Source organism: Podarcis cretensis (assembly GCF_951804945.1).
Source record: "Podarcis cretensis genome assembly, chromosome: 3".
Taxonomy (NCBI): domain Eukaryota; kingdom Metazoa; phylum Chordata; class Lepidosauria; order Squamata; family Lacertidae; genus Podarcis; species Podarcis cretensis.
This window is the reverse complement of record NC_137172.1, coordinates 83,751,342-83,767,298: the sequence shown is the minus strand read 5'-3', so window position 1 is coordinate 83,767,298 and position 15,957 is coordinate 83,751,342. Positions and strand designations below refer to the sequence as shown.

The 15,957-nt window shown below is 41.3% G+C and overlaps 2 protein-coding genes across 5 annotated transcripts in view; one reads left to right on the top strand and one right to left on the bottom strand.

The window, feature by feature from the left end:
- The window catches only part of ME1 (malic enzyme 1), a 119,814-nt gene extending 105,463 nt beyond the window's left edge, over nt 1-14,351 (bottom strand). The window contains exon 1 of one of the 2 annotated variants that reach the window (XM_079970474.1): nt 13,678-14,351. In XM_079970474.1, the coding sequence (XP_079826600.1) occupies nt 13,678-13,788 (111 nt within the window). In that variant the 5' untranslated portion in view covers nt 13,789-14,351. Of the gene's footprint in view, nt 1-12,529; nt 12,566-13,677 lie in introns of those variants that run through there. The other variant, XM_079970475.1, reaches the window with a different exon arrangement.
- Nucleotides 1-15,957, top strand: part of PRSS35 (serine protease 35) — a 160,440-nt gene that overhangs the window by 102,497 nt on the left and 41,986 nt on the right. Inside the window, exon 3 of one of the 3 annotated variants that reach the window (XR_013837256.1) lies at nt 9,201-9,258. The exons of the other annotated variants lie outside the window; for them this stretch is intronic. The gene's annotated coding sequence lies outside the window, so the exon portion shown is untranslated. Of the gene's footprint in view, nt 1-9,200; nt 9,259-15,957 lie in introns of those variants that run through there. 3 annotated transcript variants of the gene reach the window in all.

Below are 15,957 nucleotides of genomic sequence, written 5' to 3'. Positions count from 1 at the left end.
TTATACTATTACTAGCTTAGAAAAAGATTATAGTCCTCGTGGGGCAGAGGTGTATTTCATAAATCTAACAAATAGCAGCATTTACTTTGGTGGCCTGTAGTACTCTGTGTACCAAGCCTTTTCAAATGAAACAAACTTACCATGGGTGAGTGGTCTTGTTTAAAAAATATGGTATACACACACAATTATGTTACACATGCCCATTTCAATGTGTACGCAGTGCGCTCCCACAGCTGGTTTGTGAAATTATGTACACACATTAGCCACAAATTCAATCCACATCTATCCTGTAGTTTGAGAAATACTGCATTTGATGTGTTTTCCACCAAACAAGTTTCAATCCAATTTGAAAATATAAGTCACACCCATGGGCATGGCCAGGATTTTTGTTGGGGGTGGGCAGGCCTTTTGTTAAGGGTGACAGAACCTCAGTTAGCTATTTATTTATATTGATTTTTATTGATTGGGAGGGCAGCTGCCCCTCCTTGCCCCCTCTGGCTACGGCCATAGCCACACACCCTCTCTGCCCACGAGTGTGGACAGACAGCAGGCAACTAAGAAACACATCCAACCATACCGATGTGTACAATGACATACAAATGCATTTGAAACACGTTATTCACTGTGCTTAAAGGTGGTGATGTGTACAGAAGCATAGTCTCAACACTTCCCATATAGTTGCTGATGTTTTATGTCTCTGTGCAGAATCTGGAATATAGATCGGCAGATAAATGCCAAACTGAAAACTGTACAACTGGTCAGGTTAAAAGTTTATTCTAATAGCAGCCTTGGTAGATTATATGCAGGGGGCAAATTCACGTTTATGTGTCATATTTATAATGCTTAATTTAATTGAAAACCACAGTAAGGAATGTAAACAAATAAAATATTAAATGTTAAGACTCCACAGCAATATAAGTTCTCTATAATGATATAACAAGCTACTGTAGTTGCTCACAAATTATTATCATTTGCTTCTTTAATCTATTTTTTAATATAAGGAATTTGAACATTTTTAAAGGGCACATAGTACAAGTCCAGAAACTGAAGTCAAGGTAAAAAAAATAATTAAAATTTCATCTCTTCCAGTTCTCAGCTCTCATCCAACTAGTAAACATCTCATCCAACACATGTGGTGAGAGAAAGGTTTATCTGTAAGCATCTCTCAGGAGCTGCTCATGGACTAGTTCCAGACATCTTTTAAAGGCCAAATCTGCTTTATGTTCACACTAATAATCTCCATGTGCAGTGTTTTTTGCTGAAATCAAATCAGCTGATTCACTATTTTCATAAGTGCTGCCTGGTTTTCTTCTTGTTTGTTGTACTGTCTGGAAATCAAGGTCTATTATAAAACTAGCAACAGTGGACATCAGAATTATTAATAAGGAATCTCTACCAACTGAAACTATCTGATGTATCTCAATTATCATAGAATCAGATGGCTATACTGCTGTAAAACTTTGAGAAACAAATAAATCAAAAGATGAACTAACTGGCTCACAAGGGCCTGGTTCACAAGTAACTATGAAAAAGTATGAACAAGCAAGCATGCTAGAGTCTAGAGTCCAGGCTCAATGTTTAGCTCTCTCCATACTAACCATGAACAATGTGTTTGTCCTATGGTTTACAGTTCTTGGTTTGTCTGGGAAAGTTAAATCATGAACCTGGGTTCACACAACACAAATCATGGCTTAGCACAGCACAACATAGGAGTAGTACAACCAGGTTTGAGCAAAGGGAACACAATCTCTTCTCTTAGACCCTACATATTCATGATTAGCCACAGTTTGGCTCAACATGATGTGCAAAACAGACCACTATGTTTCAGACCAGCCATAGTTATAAGTATTAAGTTAGCACCAAGCCTCATCAAGCTTTTATTTTCATTTAACACCTTGCCATTTTTCCTGAATCACTAGAGGATGTTTAACTTAATGGAATAAACACATAGGAGCTAAAGGAAGGGCAATTAGTACAAAAATCAATTTTTAGTCTGATGTTTTAAGAGGACAAAATAAGGGCAATCAAGGAAAGCATAAACTAACAGCAGATTGGAAAGGTATTTGTAACTATGCGGCATTTCTAATTTGAGAGTATACTAATTGGATTTATTATCTGTTCTGTTAGACCAGATTAAAACCTTACTTAACAGTGTACATTCCTGTATTACGACACAAAGTACTGAACATATATTATAAGCCTCACCAAAAGTTCAATAGTAGATCAAACATTTACATATGTAAGAGATGTTTTTTGTTTTATTGGCTCTTACACCTCATGAAATGTCTTGATGGAGAAGGAGTTGTCCGTCTTTTATAAGGGCCCCAACAACTAACCATCAGGGGGTCTAAAAATCTGCTTGGTTGACAGTGAATCAGGCAAGGGTCCAAGAAGTATTTTGGGATCTGCAATATAAAAAAACTGAAGAACTCCATTGCCAGAGTAGCTCTTTCTGCAGTCTCCCATAAACCTATCCTGAAGTGTATTTTTAATACTAGCAGGGAAAATCTACGCTGCCTTAATTCTTTCCAGTTACATATATCTCTGTATTGGTTTTACTCATTGAATTTATTTACTCAGTATTTATTCATTCATCACCATATATCAATAAAAGCAGACAGTGCAATTAAACAAGAACAAACTACATATAGCACCAGCAATTTGGAAGTCCATGCCTATTGATATCAGGCAGGCACCTTCACTGTATTCTTTCTGGTGGTTCCGGAAGACATTCCCATTTAGACAAGCCTATCCAGGTGTTTTGAAAGAATCTGTAAGCGTTTAAATTTATTTTAGTCTATTCTATCATAGTTTTAACTTTCTGTATGTTTTAAATTATGGTTGCAATTTTTTCAGTGATAATGTTATTGTTTACTCTTTTTTTGTAAACTGCAAACTGTAAACTGAGGTTTTTTTCTACGATGAAGTGCTATATAAATGTTATGAAATAAATTTATAAATATTTCTATTTATTTATCATATAATCAACTGAGGCACTACAATTGATTACACAATAATCAAACCTACGTTCTCCATCAGCCTAGGCATAATCACCAGTAAAAATTAAAGAGCTAAAAAGATTTCACAACCTGAATATAGAATAGTCTTTGCCCGGCACTAAAAAGGTATTCATGTGGGGGGGGGGAGGCAAAAGTCTTTGGGAAGAGCGTTCCCTAGGTGCTGGAGCTGGAGTCACTGCTCAGAAAGCCTTCTCTTTCACCACCTGCTAAATTTCTGCTGAACACCAATCCTTCTTTTTAAATTCCACGTATAAAAGAAATTTTACTGCAGTTTGGGTAGAAAAACAGTAAACCCATTTTCCACACTGACAAATTCCTGTTTATGGTATATTATGTAAATCTTCCATATGATTATGTCCTCCTTATGAGATATGTGTAAAATAATGAAAAGCAATCTAGTTCAGTTGAAAGAAACTAGGACTTGCACCAGGACTGAAATTCCAGTTTAGCCATAAATCCTTTCAATAATCTGGACAAGACATACTCTCTTAGCTTCTGATTTCTATCCGAAATGGGAATAAAAGGTTTGTCATCAACATGAACATGTCATCAAATAAAGAAGGCCATATAAATTAGAGACAAATTCATGTTTCGTAACTGATAGCAACAAAATTATAAATGTCATATACTGGGAGATAATAGCACATCTTGTTTCTGAATAGTTTTTATAAGATTTGTGACACAGCTGTAATGCATAAACTAACATTATATTTGGTCCTATGTGTATCACATATTACAGCAGTTCCATATGAGTTTCTTCATTGCCAGCAGTGGCCACATGGAGCAAGAAAAGAATAATGGTAATGCTTTATTTAGAACTTTTAATGTCCCTGTAAATTAAATCGGAATTAATACCACTCTATCACAGAAGGTGGAATAAGGCTGAGTGAATGTCTTGTATAATACCACCTAGTGATGATACTAGTGGTGTCCTGATTAATAGATCAGTCTCTTAGTCACTGTTGTCTGATGGAAACAACATAGAAGTGATTTTGACACGTGTGGAGAAATGGCTGGATAGATTTGCAGACCTGAACTACTACAGTGGTACCTCGGGTTAAGTATTTAATTCGTTCCGGAGGTCCATTCTTAACCTGAAACTGCTCTTAACCTGAAGCACCACTTTAACTAATGGGGCCTCCCGCTGCTGCCATGCTGCCGGAGCACAATTTCTGTTCTCATCCTGAAGCAAAGTTCTTAACCTGAGGTACTATTTCTGGGTTAGCGGAGTCTGTAACCTGAAGCATATGTAACCTGAAGTGTATGTAACCCCGAGGTACCACTGTATTCCATTTACATTTAGTTTCAGAAATATTTTATTAACAACAGATCTGGTCCAGTCTTTTTCTCCTTCCATAGTAAATCCAATTCCCCTGGCCACCTCTTGCTCTTTCTTGAGTATTCTGTCTTTATTTTGCCCCACAGTGTGCTGATTTTTATTTTTTTATTTTTAAAGCATAGTTGTAATCTTTGGTCCCAGCATTTTCTGACCTCTATTTTGGCGCAGCTCATTGAGTCAGCTACCGTCTGTGTAGTCAATGTTAATATCACAAAAGGGGATCAGACTTGATAGCATTGAATCTCTTCCAACTGTATGACTCTTTAAATCTCCCAGTCCTGCCATTCTTAGTAAGATGATGTGGGGCAAGCAGGCGCCTGGAATATCTTGAAGTTAGATCATCCTATTATATCTTCTGAGAGTTGACAAAGAACTAAAAAAGTTGAAAGACTATTATTTTGAACGAATGTTGTCTACCAACTTTGAGAATGCTTTGGCAGTGGAAAAGCAGGATATAAGCTTTCTTATTAGATAAGTAACTAAATAAGCAATGGAGCTGTTAATCTAAATGGTGTATCTTCAGTTCATAAAATATTATTTAGCCATTTCCCCCAGGGCTGTTAAACAGAGAAGAGAATATCATTCAGTTTTTATGATGATTTTTTGAAGTGGGTAAAGTTTTCTCATGTTAGTGTTAAGTGTTTCTTTGAAATAAACAGATGTTTGCAAAGAAAAGTCATAAAATCATAGAATTGTTGGGTTGGAAGGGACCCCAGGGGCATCTAGTCCAACCCCCTGCAATGCAGGCATCTCATCATGTGGTGCACCATCCAATTTGAAACCATACTGGACCCTGCTTAGCTTTGCAAATGTGCTAGCAGTTTTATTGCTGCACCACTAAGAGAACTAGTTAGAAACTGTTATGAAAGGGCGAGGGAACCCATAAAAAGCTTGGCTCCAGCCTAAGAGCCATATTTGAAGGTGTGTCTATACCATAGGTCAGACGTACTGTATTGTTGGATAGTAGACGCAGGTGGCGCTGTGGGTAAAACCTCAGTGCCTAGGACTTGCTGATCGTATGGTCGGCGGTTCGAATCCCCACGGTGGGGTGAGCTCCCGTCTTTCGGTCCCAGCTCCTGCCCACCTAGCAGTTCGAAAGCACCCCTAAGTGCAAATAGATAAATAGGTACCGCTTTATAGCGGGAAGGTAAACGGCGTTTCCGTGTGCTGCGTTGGTGCTGGCTCGCCAGAGCAGCTTCGTCACCCTGGCCACGTGACCCAGAAGTGTCTCTGGACAGCGCTGGCCCCCGGCCTCTTAAGTGAGATGGGCGCACAACCCTAGAGTCGGACACAACTGGCCCATACGGGCAGGGGTACCTTTACCTTTACATGTTTGTTAAGGTAGAACAGGGATTAATTTCTCATTACCACTAACAAGCTGGCTGGAGTTCATTGGAGTCAAACAACTGGTGGAGAGCACCAATTTGGCTATCTCTGATTTAGTGGGAATTCTAGTTTCTGTTAGCATGTAGATGTTGCAATGTGTAGAGAAATATATTAGCTATGTAGCCAATCTTTTCACATTTAATATCTTTGACTATTGTACAGTTTTTTTTTTAATCTTGAAATACATCATTGTGTGTGTGTTGTTAGTGTCTGTAGTGAAACTGTGCTGCTGCTGGAGCAGCAGTGTGTTCTAGTGGCTAAATTTTTGGATTTGTACTTGTACAGCCTAATTTCAAGTCTCTGCTCAGCCAAGAAGATTGCTGGAAATTGCTGGGCTGTTTATTGCTGGTTGTTGTAAAGATAAAATTGGAGGTAAGGAAATCATGTATGCCACTTGAGCTCTGTGACACCCTTCTTTCAAACTGAAATGGCTCAAGATATTTTGCAGGGAAGTTTTTTTCTGTTTTCTGTACTTTTGCTTACCTCTTGTTGTGTAGTAGAATTAAGGTTCTACTTGCTGCAGCCAGAGAGGTGGGCAAGAAAAGTGGCAGACCCCTAAATCTCAAACAGCTACTTGTAAGGATTCACGGGTGCCCTTGCCTAGAAAATGATTATATTTTTAAAAGAGTGGCCAGTCCCTTCTTTTTGCCTTTTTAAGGGACTTTTGGTGTTTAGGTTGTGTACATGTGGCAATTTAGAATGGAAAAATGGTTTTGTGTGCATGTTTATCATGACATGCACATTATGTCCTCATCTAAGTGGCAGACTGCACACACACCCCACTTTCTTTTGGATAGAAAAAATAAAATGTAAAATTGGCCCTTTTTAGTACTATTTAATTACCCCTCACACACACCAAATTACTTCAAGGGGTCTAAGTAGGAATAAATTGGTCAGATTATTAACTAGTTGGAATAAATGGTTATTGTTATATAAGTGGTAGCTGTTGTCACATGTTGGAATATAGCTTCTCAGCCATTTTATATCTGGTATGATTTACCATATTGAAGACCCAAGTGGCATCTAAAAACTATGTCAAAATTATTTAGAGAATAAAGCCACTTCAGGAAACTGAAGGCTGTTTGAGATGCAGGCATCTGGAATCTAGGTCAGTCCGCAATCACATAGAACAAATTCCTGGCCACTCTGGTAATATTGTTTTAAACAGCATAGGGAAACAAATGAGAAAAACCAAGGCTTATTCTCAGTTTTTCTCAAAGCTGTCAGACAGTACTCTCCAACTCTTCTAGTCTGTGTCACTCAAATAGTCCATCCTTCCATGTCTACACACATGGAGAAAACATGGTGTCATCACCCCACAAATCACAAACTTGTAGTGTATTACAGGCCAACATAAGAAGCATGAGTTATTGTAGCTCATTATTCTATTCGATTTTTAAAATTCACAATGTATATGTACACACACAAATAATTAAAAACTAATACTACACATTCTACCACATTCTTAAAAATTCAGATGCAGTAACATCTTAACAAACCTACAGTAATTTATTAGACATAAATAGAGAATATGATGGCATATAATCACTAATTTTATCATTCAAAAAATGAAATAATGTTGATAATTTATCAACAAACTAATTTTCATACACACAATTTTCACAAGACCAAATATAATGTATGATTGGAAACATGCCTTGTAGAAGCAGCTAGGGCATGGGCAAAGTAATAGCCAAACAAGTTCCAGGTACTGGACAGTCAGAAAGTGTGAGAATCATTCCTCATCCTTAGCTGACCTTATGTAGTGGCAATACAACAAAGGAGTGTTGTGGCCATCAGGGCCACTGCTGGGGGCAGATCTTAAGAAGAGGAAACTCAATTATTACTCAGTTTTTCCAGTTCCCTGTGATTAAGATACAGGAGAGAAGCAATATTTAATCGTAGGATGGGTCAGATGCTAGTCTTACACATATATCTGGCAAAACTAGATGTCACATTTGGGTAAGAGCACTCCCAAACAGTTGTCTGCAAGATATTATTGCTAGCCTTCTTCTTCCTGCTTTCCTACATGCACCTCAAAACGTTAAGACATTTTACACACAAATTGTACAACCACAACCATTTTTACTAGCCTTCTGCCTGTGTTATGACTTTTTGTAGCATGTTCACAGTGTGAACAAAACACTGAGCATTTATATAGTGCTTTTGGTGTTTATTGCACTTCACACGCATCTTTACAGTATTATTTCAGTATTATTTCAGTAAGGTATTTTGGGATTTTGTTTCTTACGAACCTGTGGCCCTCCATATGTTGTTTTTGGACTGCACCTGCCATCAGCCCCAGCCAGCATGGCCAATAGCAACATTTGCAAAGTTCCTTAACTGCATCCCAATTTTAGAGCTTCAGTAATACTAGAATCTGTAGCATCAATTGTAGCTGTAGCAACAATAATTCATGGCCCATTTCACACCCTTGTGAATGATGAAGACAGAAAACCAAAAGTGAGATAGAAACTGAAATTGCACTTTCTTGCTAACTATGACCTTGAACAGGGTATAGGCGGATGATCCTCAAAGAGTAAAAGTCATTATGTTCATTAAGAAAACCTGGAAGGTTAGGTTTGTTTTGCTTTTTCTCTCTTTCACACATAATACAATAACTGAAATAAAACATGCACAGTGGCCCATGCAAAGTTTTAATTTTTTGTACCCCTGCTCTGAAACATTTTCAGGAGAGACATAAAATAAGCACTCACCTCCAAAAGAAACAGAAGCTACAATACTACTTCAACAGCATTTTATTGAAGCAGTATCACACTACTTTCCTGTTACAGTATTCCCAAAAGGAAATAGAGTTCTCCTTGAACTTTTTCTATCTTAAGAAATTACTGAAGGCCAGGCTCCCTTCCTGCCTGAAGAAGCATGAGCCAGCTCAGCATATCTAACTTTTAGATTCCTCCTGAAAAATAGGCATTTTACAAAGAGGTTAAGAAGATTAGGTCCCACTCTGCAGAGCTTTTGGTTTACATATTGACATTCTGTCTAGACCTGGGATTGTCAGACTCTGTAAACCCTCCCCAAATTTTTTAAAAACAAAAACTCTGACCACGCCTCCCCCTAAGTTCAACCAAGGGCTGCCACTCATTTTACCTTAGGACAGATACACAGTACTGTAGATAGATTCTATTCTCATATTTCATATGAACATACATCATAAAGTATGGATACCTTCATCCTCCATCTTAAAAAAAAAAGGTAAAGTCTTAGACAAAACCTAGAAAAATTGTTTATCTCAACCTGGCAGCTAGCAAAGATAAACAGAGAAAGTAGAGATGAATCAGTATATGAAGATCCTAGGGAGGGTCTTAGAAGAAAGAAAAAATGAGAAAATAGGCTACTTCCTATACTCCAATACTGATAATCATATTAAGGCCAACACATCTACAGTACATGGAACACTAGCCTTATGTTCACCTTTTCCATTTCCCCCTCAGGCACTTTTACAACTGCTGTGGATCCAGCCTGAAACTTCCAAGCAAAAAAAAGGTAAAAGGGGAGATTTCAAGGGGAAAGCAGCAAGTCAGAAAGGTCTAACCACCTGCTCACACTCAGGCTTCTTGTTTACTTCCCTGTCTAAGGCCACTTTGGAAAAGCAGTCTTGTAGTCAATATTACATATGGTTACTATGAATATGTAATTTGACCCTAATAATGGGGCCTACCCCCCCCCATTAGTGCCATATAGTGCCATATAGAGATGGCACTATAATAATCCAGTAAAGAACAACTTCACAAGTTAATGTGGAATTGTAAGAGGCAGTAATGTTTTAGCAAAACATTTGAAGAGGACTTATCCCAAGGTTAGGTCCACAGATTTTAAGGCACCTTTAACTTATACAGTGGTACCTTGGTTCTCAGACTTAATCTGTTCTGGAAGTCTGTTCCAAAACCAAAGCGTTCCAAAACCAAGGTGCGCTTTCCCATAGAAAGTAATGCAAAATGGATTAATCCATTCCAGACAATTAAAAACAACCCCTAAAACAGCAATTAACATAAATTTTACTATCTAACGAGACCATTGATCCATAAAATGAAAGCAACAGACCAGGCTGCAATCTACTACCCAGTTTAAAAAACTGGCAGTGATCTACCCATTGCCATTGGAGGGACGAGTATGCAGGGTGCGTGAAGGGAGAGTTGGGGGGGGCAGAAAGGGAAGCAAAAGTTCTCTCTCTGAGGAGCCAGTTGGCTTCTCTCCCCGCCCCCAGGCCAGCCTTTCTGGATCCCTGCCCCCCCCCAGTGCCCCTTCCTCACCTCCTTCAGGGCTGTCAATCAATTATTCGTGGATGCGGCAATGGCTGCTTTGGATTGGCTGCTGCTTTGTCAATTGGGTGGGTTATTTGTGGATGCATAAAGGGCTGCTTTGGATTGGCTGCTGCTTTGTCAATCGGGTGGATTATTTGTGGATGCGGCAACGGCTGCTTTGGATTGGCTGCTGCTTTGTCAAATGGGCGGCTTATTAGCAGATGCGGCAAGGGCTGCTTTGGATTGGCTGCCGCTTCGGCAATTTTGCTTGCGTCCCCCCCATTTTCTTAAATTTGAGCCCCCCAAAATAGGGAGCATCTTATACATGAGGGCTTCTTATAGACGGAAAAGTACGGTATATCAAATAAATCACTTCTACAAACAAAAATTAAACAGGGCCCAGAATTTCATAACTGTCCTCCAGTCTAACATAGCAACTCTGCAGGTGTGCTTTTCACAAAGACTTTTAGCTGAAATTACTCCTTTTCATGCAATAGCTTCCCATATTAAACTACACATAAATAGAATTCCGTTTTACTTCTTAGATCAAGAGTTTTAACACCATCTACTTTTTTAAGAGAAATTTTTTTTAATGGCCGGTTTTCATCAATTTTCTACTGGATACTGGTTTGTTATTTCTACTTTTCCTTACCCTCCAAAACCCTCAGTCAGGGCTAAATGACTGGCAGCTCATTATCTTCTTGGGAACAACCAGTATCCAATGTTCTTTCCTCTGTTATGAGTTAATGAACCCACAACAAATAGCTAAAATGGTAACTGTTGGATCTTACACAGAGGTCTTTTCTATAAAACAGCAACATCTGATTTTATCTTAACTGCCATAGTAGAGCCAGCTCTAATCCAAACTAGTCACCGCTTGCCCAAGGCATTTGCTGCATAAGCCCAAGCAGCAAATGGTTTCACGCCCCAGTCAACCAGTCAAGTTATTTTGGCACACAAGATGGAAAATTCTAGAACTGCCTTTTCCTTGCAGTAAAAATATAGTACTGTAATAATAAATCAAATTAAAAATTAGCCACCTTTTCATGACACTAAAATCAGTTGCCTGAGACAGTTGCTACCCTCTGCCTAACAATAAGGTTGGCCCTGTGTAATATCTATGAAATGCACAGAGGGCTAAAAACTCTCTACAAGGGGAACTTATACTCCCACCCTTTTTAATGGAAGGTGTGGGGGCAGCACACAGGTATAAATAAAATAGAGAAGATTCCAAGTGTTTATCAAATGGCACAGATTTTGAGGATGAGAGACTGCCATTCATTCCCAGTGATGTTATAGGCAGTACTGAATTGCAGAACCACATTCTAAACAGCACTTACTATTTTATTCTGTCCTATTCTATATTCTATTATATTAACTATATTATATTAGGCATCCCCATGGAAAAAGTAAACTGGTTTGAAGTTTTATTACGATCAAGCGGTATATAAATGTTGTGAAATAAGAAAAAACTTTTGATTGGTCAGAGGAGGTCCTGTCAGCGCAACTGCATGACTCCACCCTCACCACCAGTCTGTCCCTATAGTCATGATAGTGCTATGGTTTGAGATTACCTTGCAAATCTGCACATGCTCAAAGTATATCTTTCTTATCAGGGTTGATAAACTTTTGTTTGGTTGGTTCTAACATATTTGGACTTTAGAAGCAGTTGTAAAGCACAGAATGGGGGTACGAAATCTGTGCTTCACAACTCATTTTGCCATCCATTAGGAACATAGGAAACTGCCTTACACCAAGTCAGATCATTAGTCCATCTAGCTTGCTATTGTCTACTCTAACTGGAAGCAGCTCTTCAGGGTTTCATACAGGAGACATTCCCAGTCCAATCTGAAACAAAAGAACCTTGGACCTTCAGCATGCAAGCGGATGCTATACCACTGAGCTTCAGTTCCAGCCCTTCCAAAAGCCATGCACATAGCTGTCTGAAAACAGAAGGGGGACATAAGACTAGTAAGTCGAGGGTCTAAAACTCTAGCTGAACTACTGTCTTCCAAGAAAACATGCAGAGACTATGTTGATAATCCAACTTCCCATCACCTTGAAGTAATGCACAAAAGTGGCCCCAAGGTAACTCCCCAAAGTACTCCATAGATACTTCTATTCAATGGGAATATATTTCTTTTCTTCCTCACCCCTTTTTTTACAATCCACCATGTGCTATTACCCATCTTTTCCTGAGTAATAATTTCCTTTATAGTGCTTTTCTAAATGTTTTAGACAAGTTTAAGACCTTTGAAAAGATATTTAACTTCTTGATTGATAAAACAGCTAAGTTGGACTTGATTCTCTCTTCCTTTTGTAACGTCCTACTCCTCTACTTCTGTGCATTTCATACGCTTCTCTTTGCACACACGCACCCCAAAATAAGGATATCAGAGAAGCATATCCCTCTAGTGATTTCACACTCCATGTATCTTTAAAACAACACACCCCATACATCTTTAAAACAATTCTCTCTTTCTGTAACTTGTTCAGTTTAGAACAAGTTTAGAACTTACCCGACAACTGTGACCATTCATATCCAATGGGCTGGTGGAGCTGGAGCCACTATACAGAGTGTTGCCTGGAAGGCAGTGGGTAATGGAGAGAAATGGCACAGGGATTTTTTAAAGTGTGTCTCCTATTAAATAGTGTGGTCTGACTCTGGAAAGGCAATAGCACCACTTGATCATGACCAAGGCACTCGCAGATTTTGCTGAAAGAGTCAATTTTTACTGCCAGGAACAGACAGCTGACTAGAGCCAAACTGCTGCTCCACATGAGGAAATCACGTTGTGGCCAGTGGCCCGAACAGCTTGGCTGTAGGAAAGGAACAAGGTGCTTGTGTCCTAAGGCTCAGGGCAGACACCTCTTTAATGTTTGAAGTGGCTGTCCCTTGAACAGCAGTTTGCTCTGCCAGAAAACCATCTCCCTCTGATTGCAGCGCCTATCATAAACCTGTCAAGGACAGAGAAGCAAACTGGGGCGGTTGCTGTTGGACCAGTTGGCAACCCTGCGCGAGTGTAGACAATTATGAAACTTTCTGACCAGTATGTTTTTGTATGTGTGTTGTGTTTGTGTTTGCACAGATTATAAGGCATAAGCAAACAGCAGCACCGCGCCATGTCCAGCTTGCATTTGAACGTGAGATGGGGAGTGAAAAGATTAAAGGGACGAATAACTCGGCATAAAACTCCCCGGGGACTCCAGCGTGGGTTTGGGCTTTCGCGCGCGGAGAGAGGAGGGTGTTTTGCTGCCCCGCTTCGCTTCCTCTCCCTACGGCTGCAGAAAAAGGCGAGAGCCGAGCGCTGGGGCGGAGCCAAGGCAGAAAAGGCCAACCGGCTCGGTTACAGCGACGGAGAGGGAGAGCGAGCGTGGAGGGGGAACAACAACAACACCACAAGCCTCCCTCCGCCGGCGAAAACTTCCCGGCGCTGCGCTCGCAAGCCCTGCAAACTGCCTGGCAAGCCCAGCCCACTGAACCGAGCACGATTCACTTCCGAGGGAGAAGGGGGAATATATATATTTATCTCGTGCAAAAAGGGTGTGGGGTGGCGGGAAGATGTGTAAGTTGACGCCGGTCCCCTCACGGCTTTTTCGCGCCTCTCCTCGTTAACCGACCCTCTGACACACACACACACACACAGGCCGACTCCATTTAAGGTACCTTATTGAGAGAGGGGTCCCTCAACACCTCGCAGCCCCTCTTCTGGGTCCACACGGGGGGCAGGTCTTCCCCCTCACGGAGGGGACTCCTGGCGGCGGCGGCGCCTTCCATCCCTGGGGTCAGTCAGTCAGTCAGCGGGAGGCGGGAAGGAAAGGCGGTTGGCCGGGCGGTTGGTGGTGACGCCTGTTGCTCGTGCTGGGCGCTCACTTGTGGCTGCTGCTGCTGCTGCTGCTGCTGCCTCCTGTGCCTGCGGACGCCTCTTGGGAGGACAGGCTGTCGGGGAGAGGAGGAGGAAGGAGGAAAGAGGAGGAGAAGAATTGCCTTCACAAGCCGCCTCCTCGCAAGGGTCAGCGGGGCACGGAAAGCCGCTGAGTCACGCTGAGGGCGCGGGGGAGGCTGGGCGTGGGGGGCTGTAAGGCAAATCGGGTCGGGTCAGCTCAGAAAGACAGTCGTAGCCTGTGAGGGTATGTGGTAAAGGAGGCCTCTCTCCCTCCCATCCACCTCCTCGCCCGTGTATGGCAACGCACTGCTGCTGGCCCCCTTTTGGACATGCACCGAAATCAAGTGGCGAGGCCTCGCCGGGGCTAGGCCCATCTCAGGCAGGGGTTTTGATTCCTGCCACATGAGGTCAATGCCAACAGCATGCGCTGGGAGCACGGTTGGCAGGCAGAAGGTTCCAGGGTCAGCCCCTTCATGTAGCGCCTACTTGGGGAGAGAGGAGTCTCCTAGACTGGCGCTTGTTGTGGGATCATGCAAGTTTGCTTCTTTATTTGTTTTTCAGCATCAATGCCACATCAAAGGTATCAAAATGGTAGCGCACACACCCACCCCATTTAATGCTGGTTAACAGGAGTGCCAGCTTGGCCCCATGGGTGGCAGTGCATAGCCCTGGCACCGGAATTTGTGGGTATCTGCCTCCTTCATGGGTGCTGTGACACCCAGGGCCCCACAGAGTTGGCACCTATGCTGGTGCCAACTGCTGTGAAAAATCAGATCGTTTAAAAAAACAACAGTTGCCAACATCTGTTCTGTGGTATCTGAAAGATCTGTTCAGATATTATGGGCTTCCACACAGGACCCTGTTAACAATCAATTAAATATCACAAAAACAGCAGCAGTTGTTTTTTAACAGATTTTTCCAAATCCAATTAAATGGGGGGTGAGGAAATGTGGATATTGCCAAAAAACAACAACAACAACTGTGCATCCTCACCCCACTCCACAGTCTCTTTCAACTTGCGATTCCCAGCGTCATGAATTTACGCATCTCTTCCATGAATTGGTCTAATCCTTTTCTAAAGCAATTCAAATTTCTAGCTATCACTACTTCATAAGAGGGGTGTGTGGATCCATAGTTTAATAACTATGTACTGTGCAAAGAAGTACTTGCTTTTGACTATCAGGAATCTTACAACATTCAGTACTGAAGTATTTTGAGACAGAGCAATGTACTTTAATAATAATTGTTGTTGTTTTTGTTTAGTCGTTTAGTCGTGTCCGACTCTTCGCGACCCCATGGACAAGAGCACGCCATGCACTCCTTTCTTCCACTGTCTCCCGCAGTTTGGTCAGACTCATGTTTGTAGCTTCAAGAACACTGTCCAACCATCTTGTCCTCTGTCGTCCCTTTCTCCTTGTGCCCTCCATCTTTCCCAACATCAGGGTCTTTTCCAGGGAGTCTTCTCTTCTCATGAGGTGGCCAAAGTATTGGAGCCTCAGCTTCACGATCTGTCCTTCCAGTGAGCACTCAGGGCTGATTTCCTTAAGAATGGAGAGGTTTGATCTTCTCTTAGTCCATGGGACTCTCAAGAGTCTCCTCCAGCACCATAATTCAAAAGCATCAATTCTTCAGCAATCAGCCTTCTTTATGGTCCAGCTCTCACTTCCATGCATCACTACTGGGAAAACCGTAGCTTTAACTATACGGACCTTTGTTGGCAAGGTGATGTCTCTGCTTTTTAAGATACTGTCTAGGTTTGCCATCGCCTTTCTCCCAAGGAGCAGGCGTCTTTTAATTTCGTGACTGCTGTCACCATCTGCAGTGATCATGGAGCCCAAGAAAGTAAAATCTCTCACTGCCTCCATTTCTTCCCCTTCTATTTGCCAGGAGGTGATGGGCCCAGTGGCCATGATCTTCGTTTTTTTGATGTTGAGCTTCAGACCACATTTTGCACTCTCCTCTTTCACCCTCATTAAAAGGTTCTTTAATTCCTCCTCACTTTCTGCCATCAAGGTTGTGTCATCTGCATTTCTGAGGTTGTTGATATTTCTTCCAGCAAT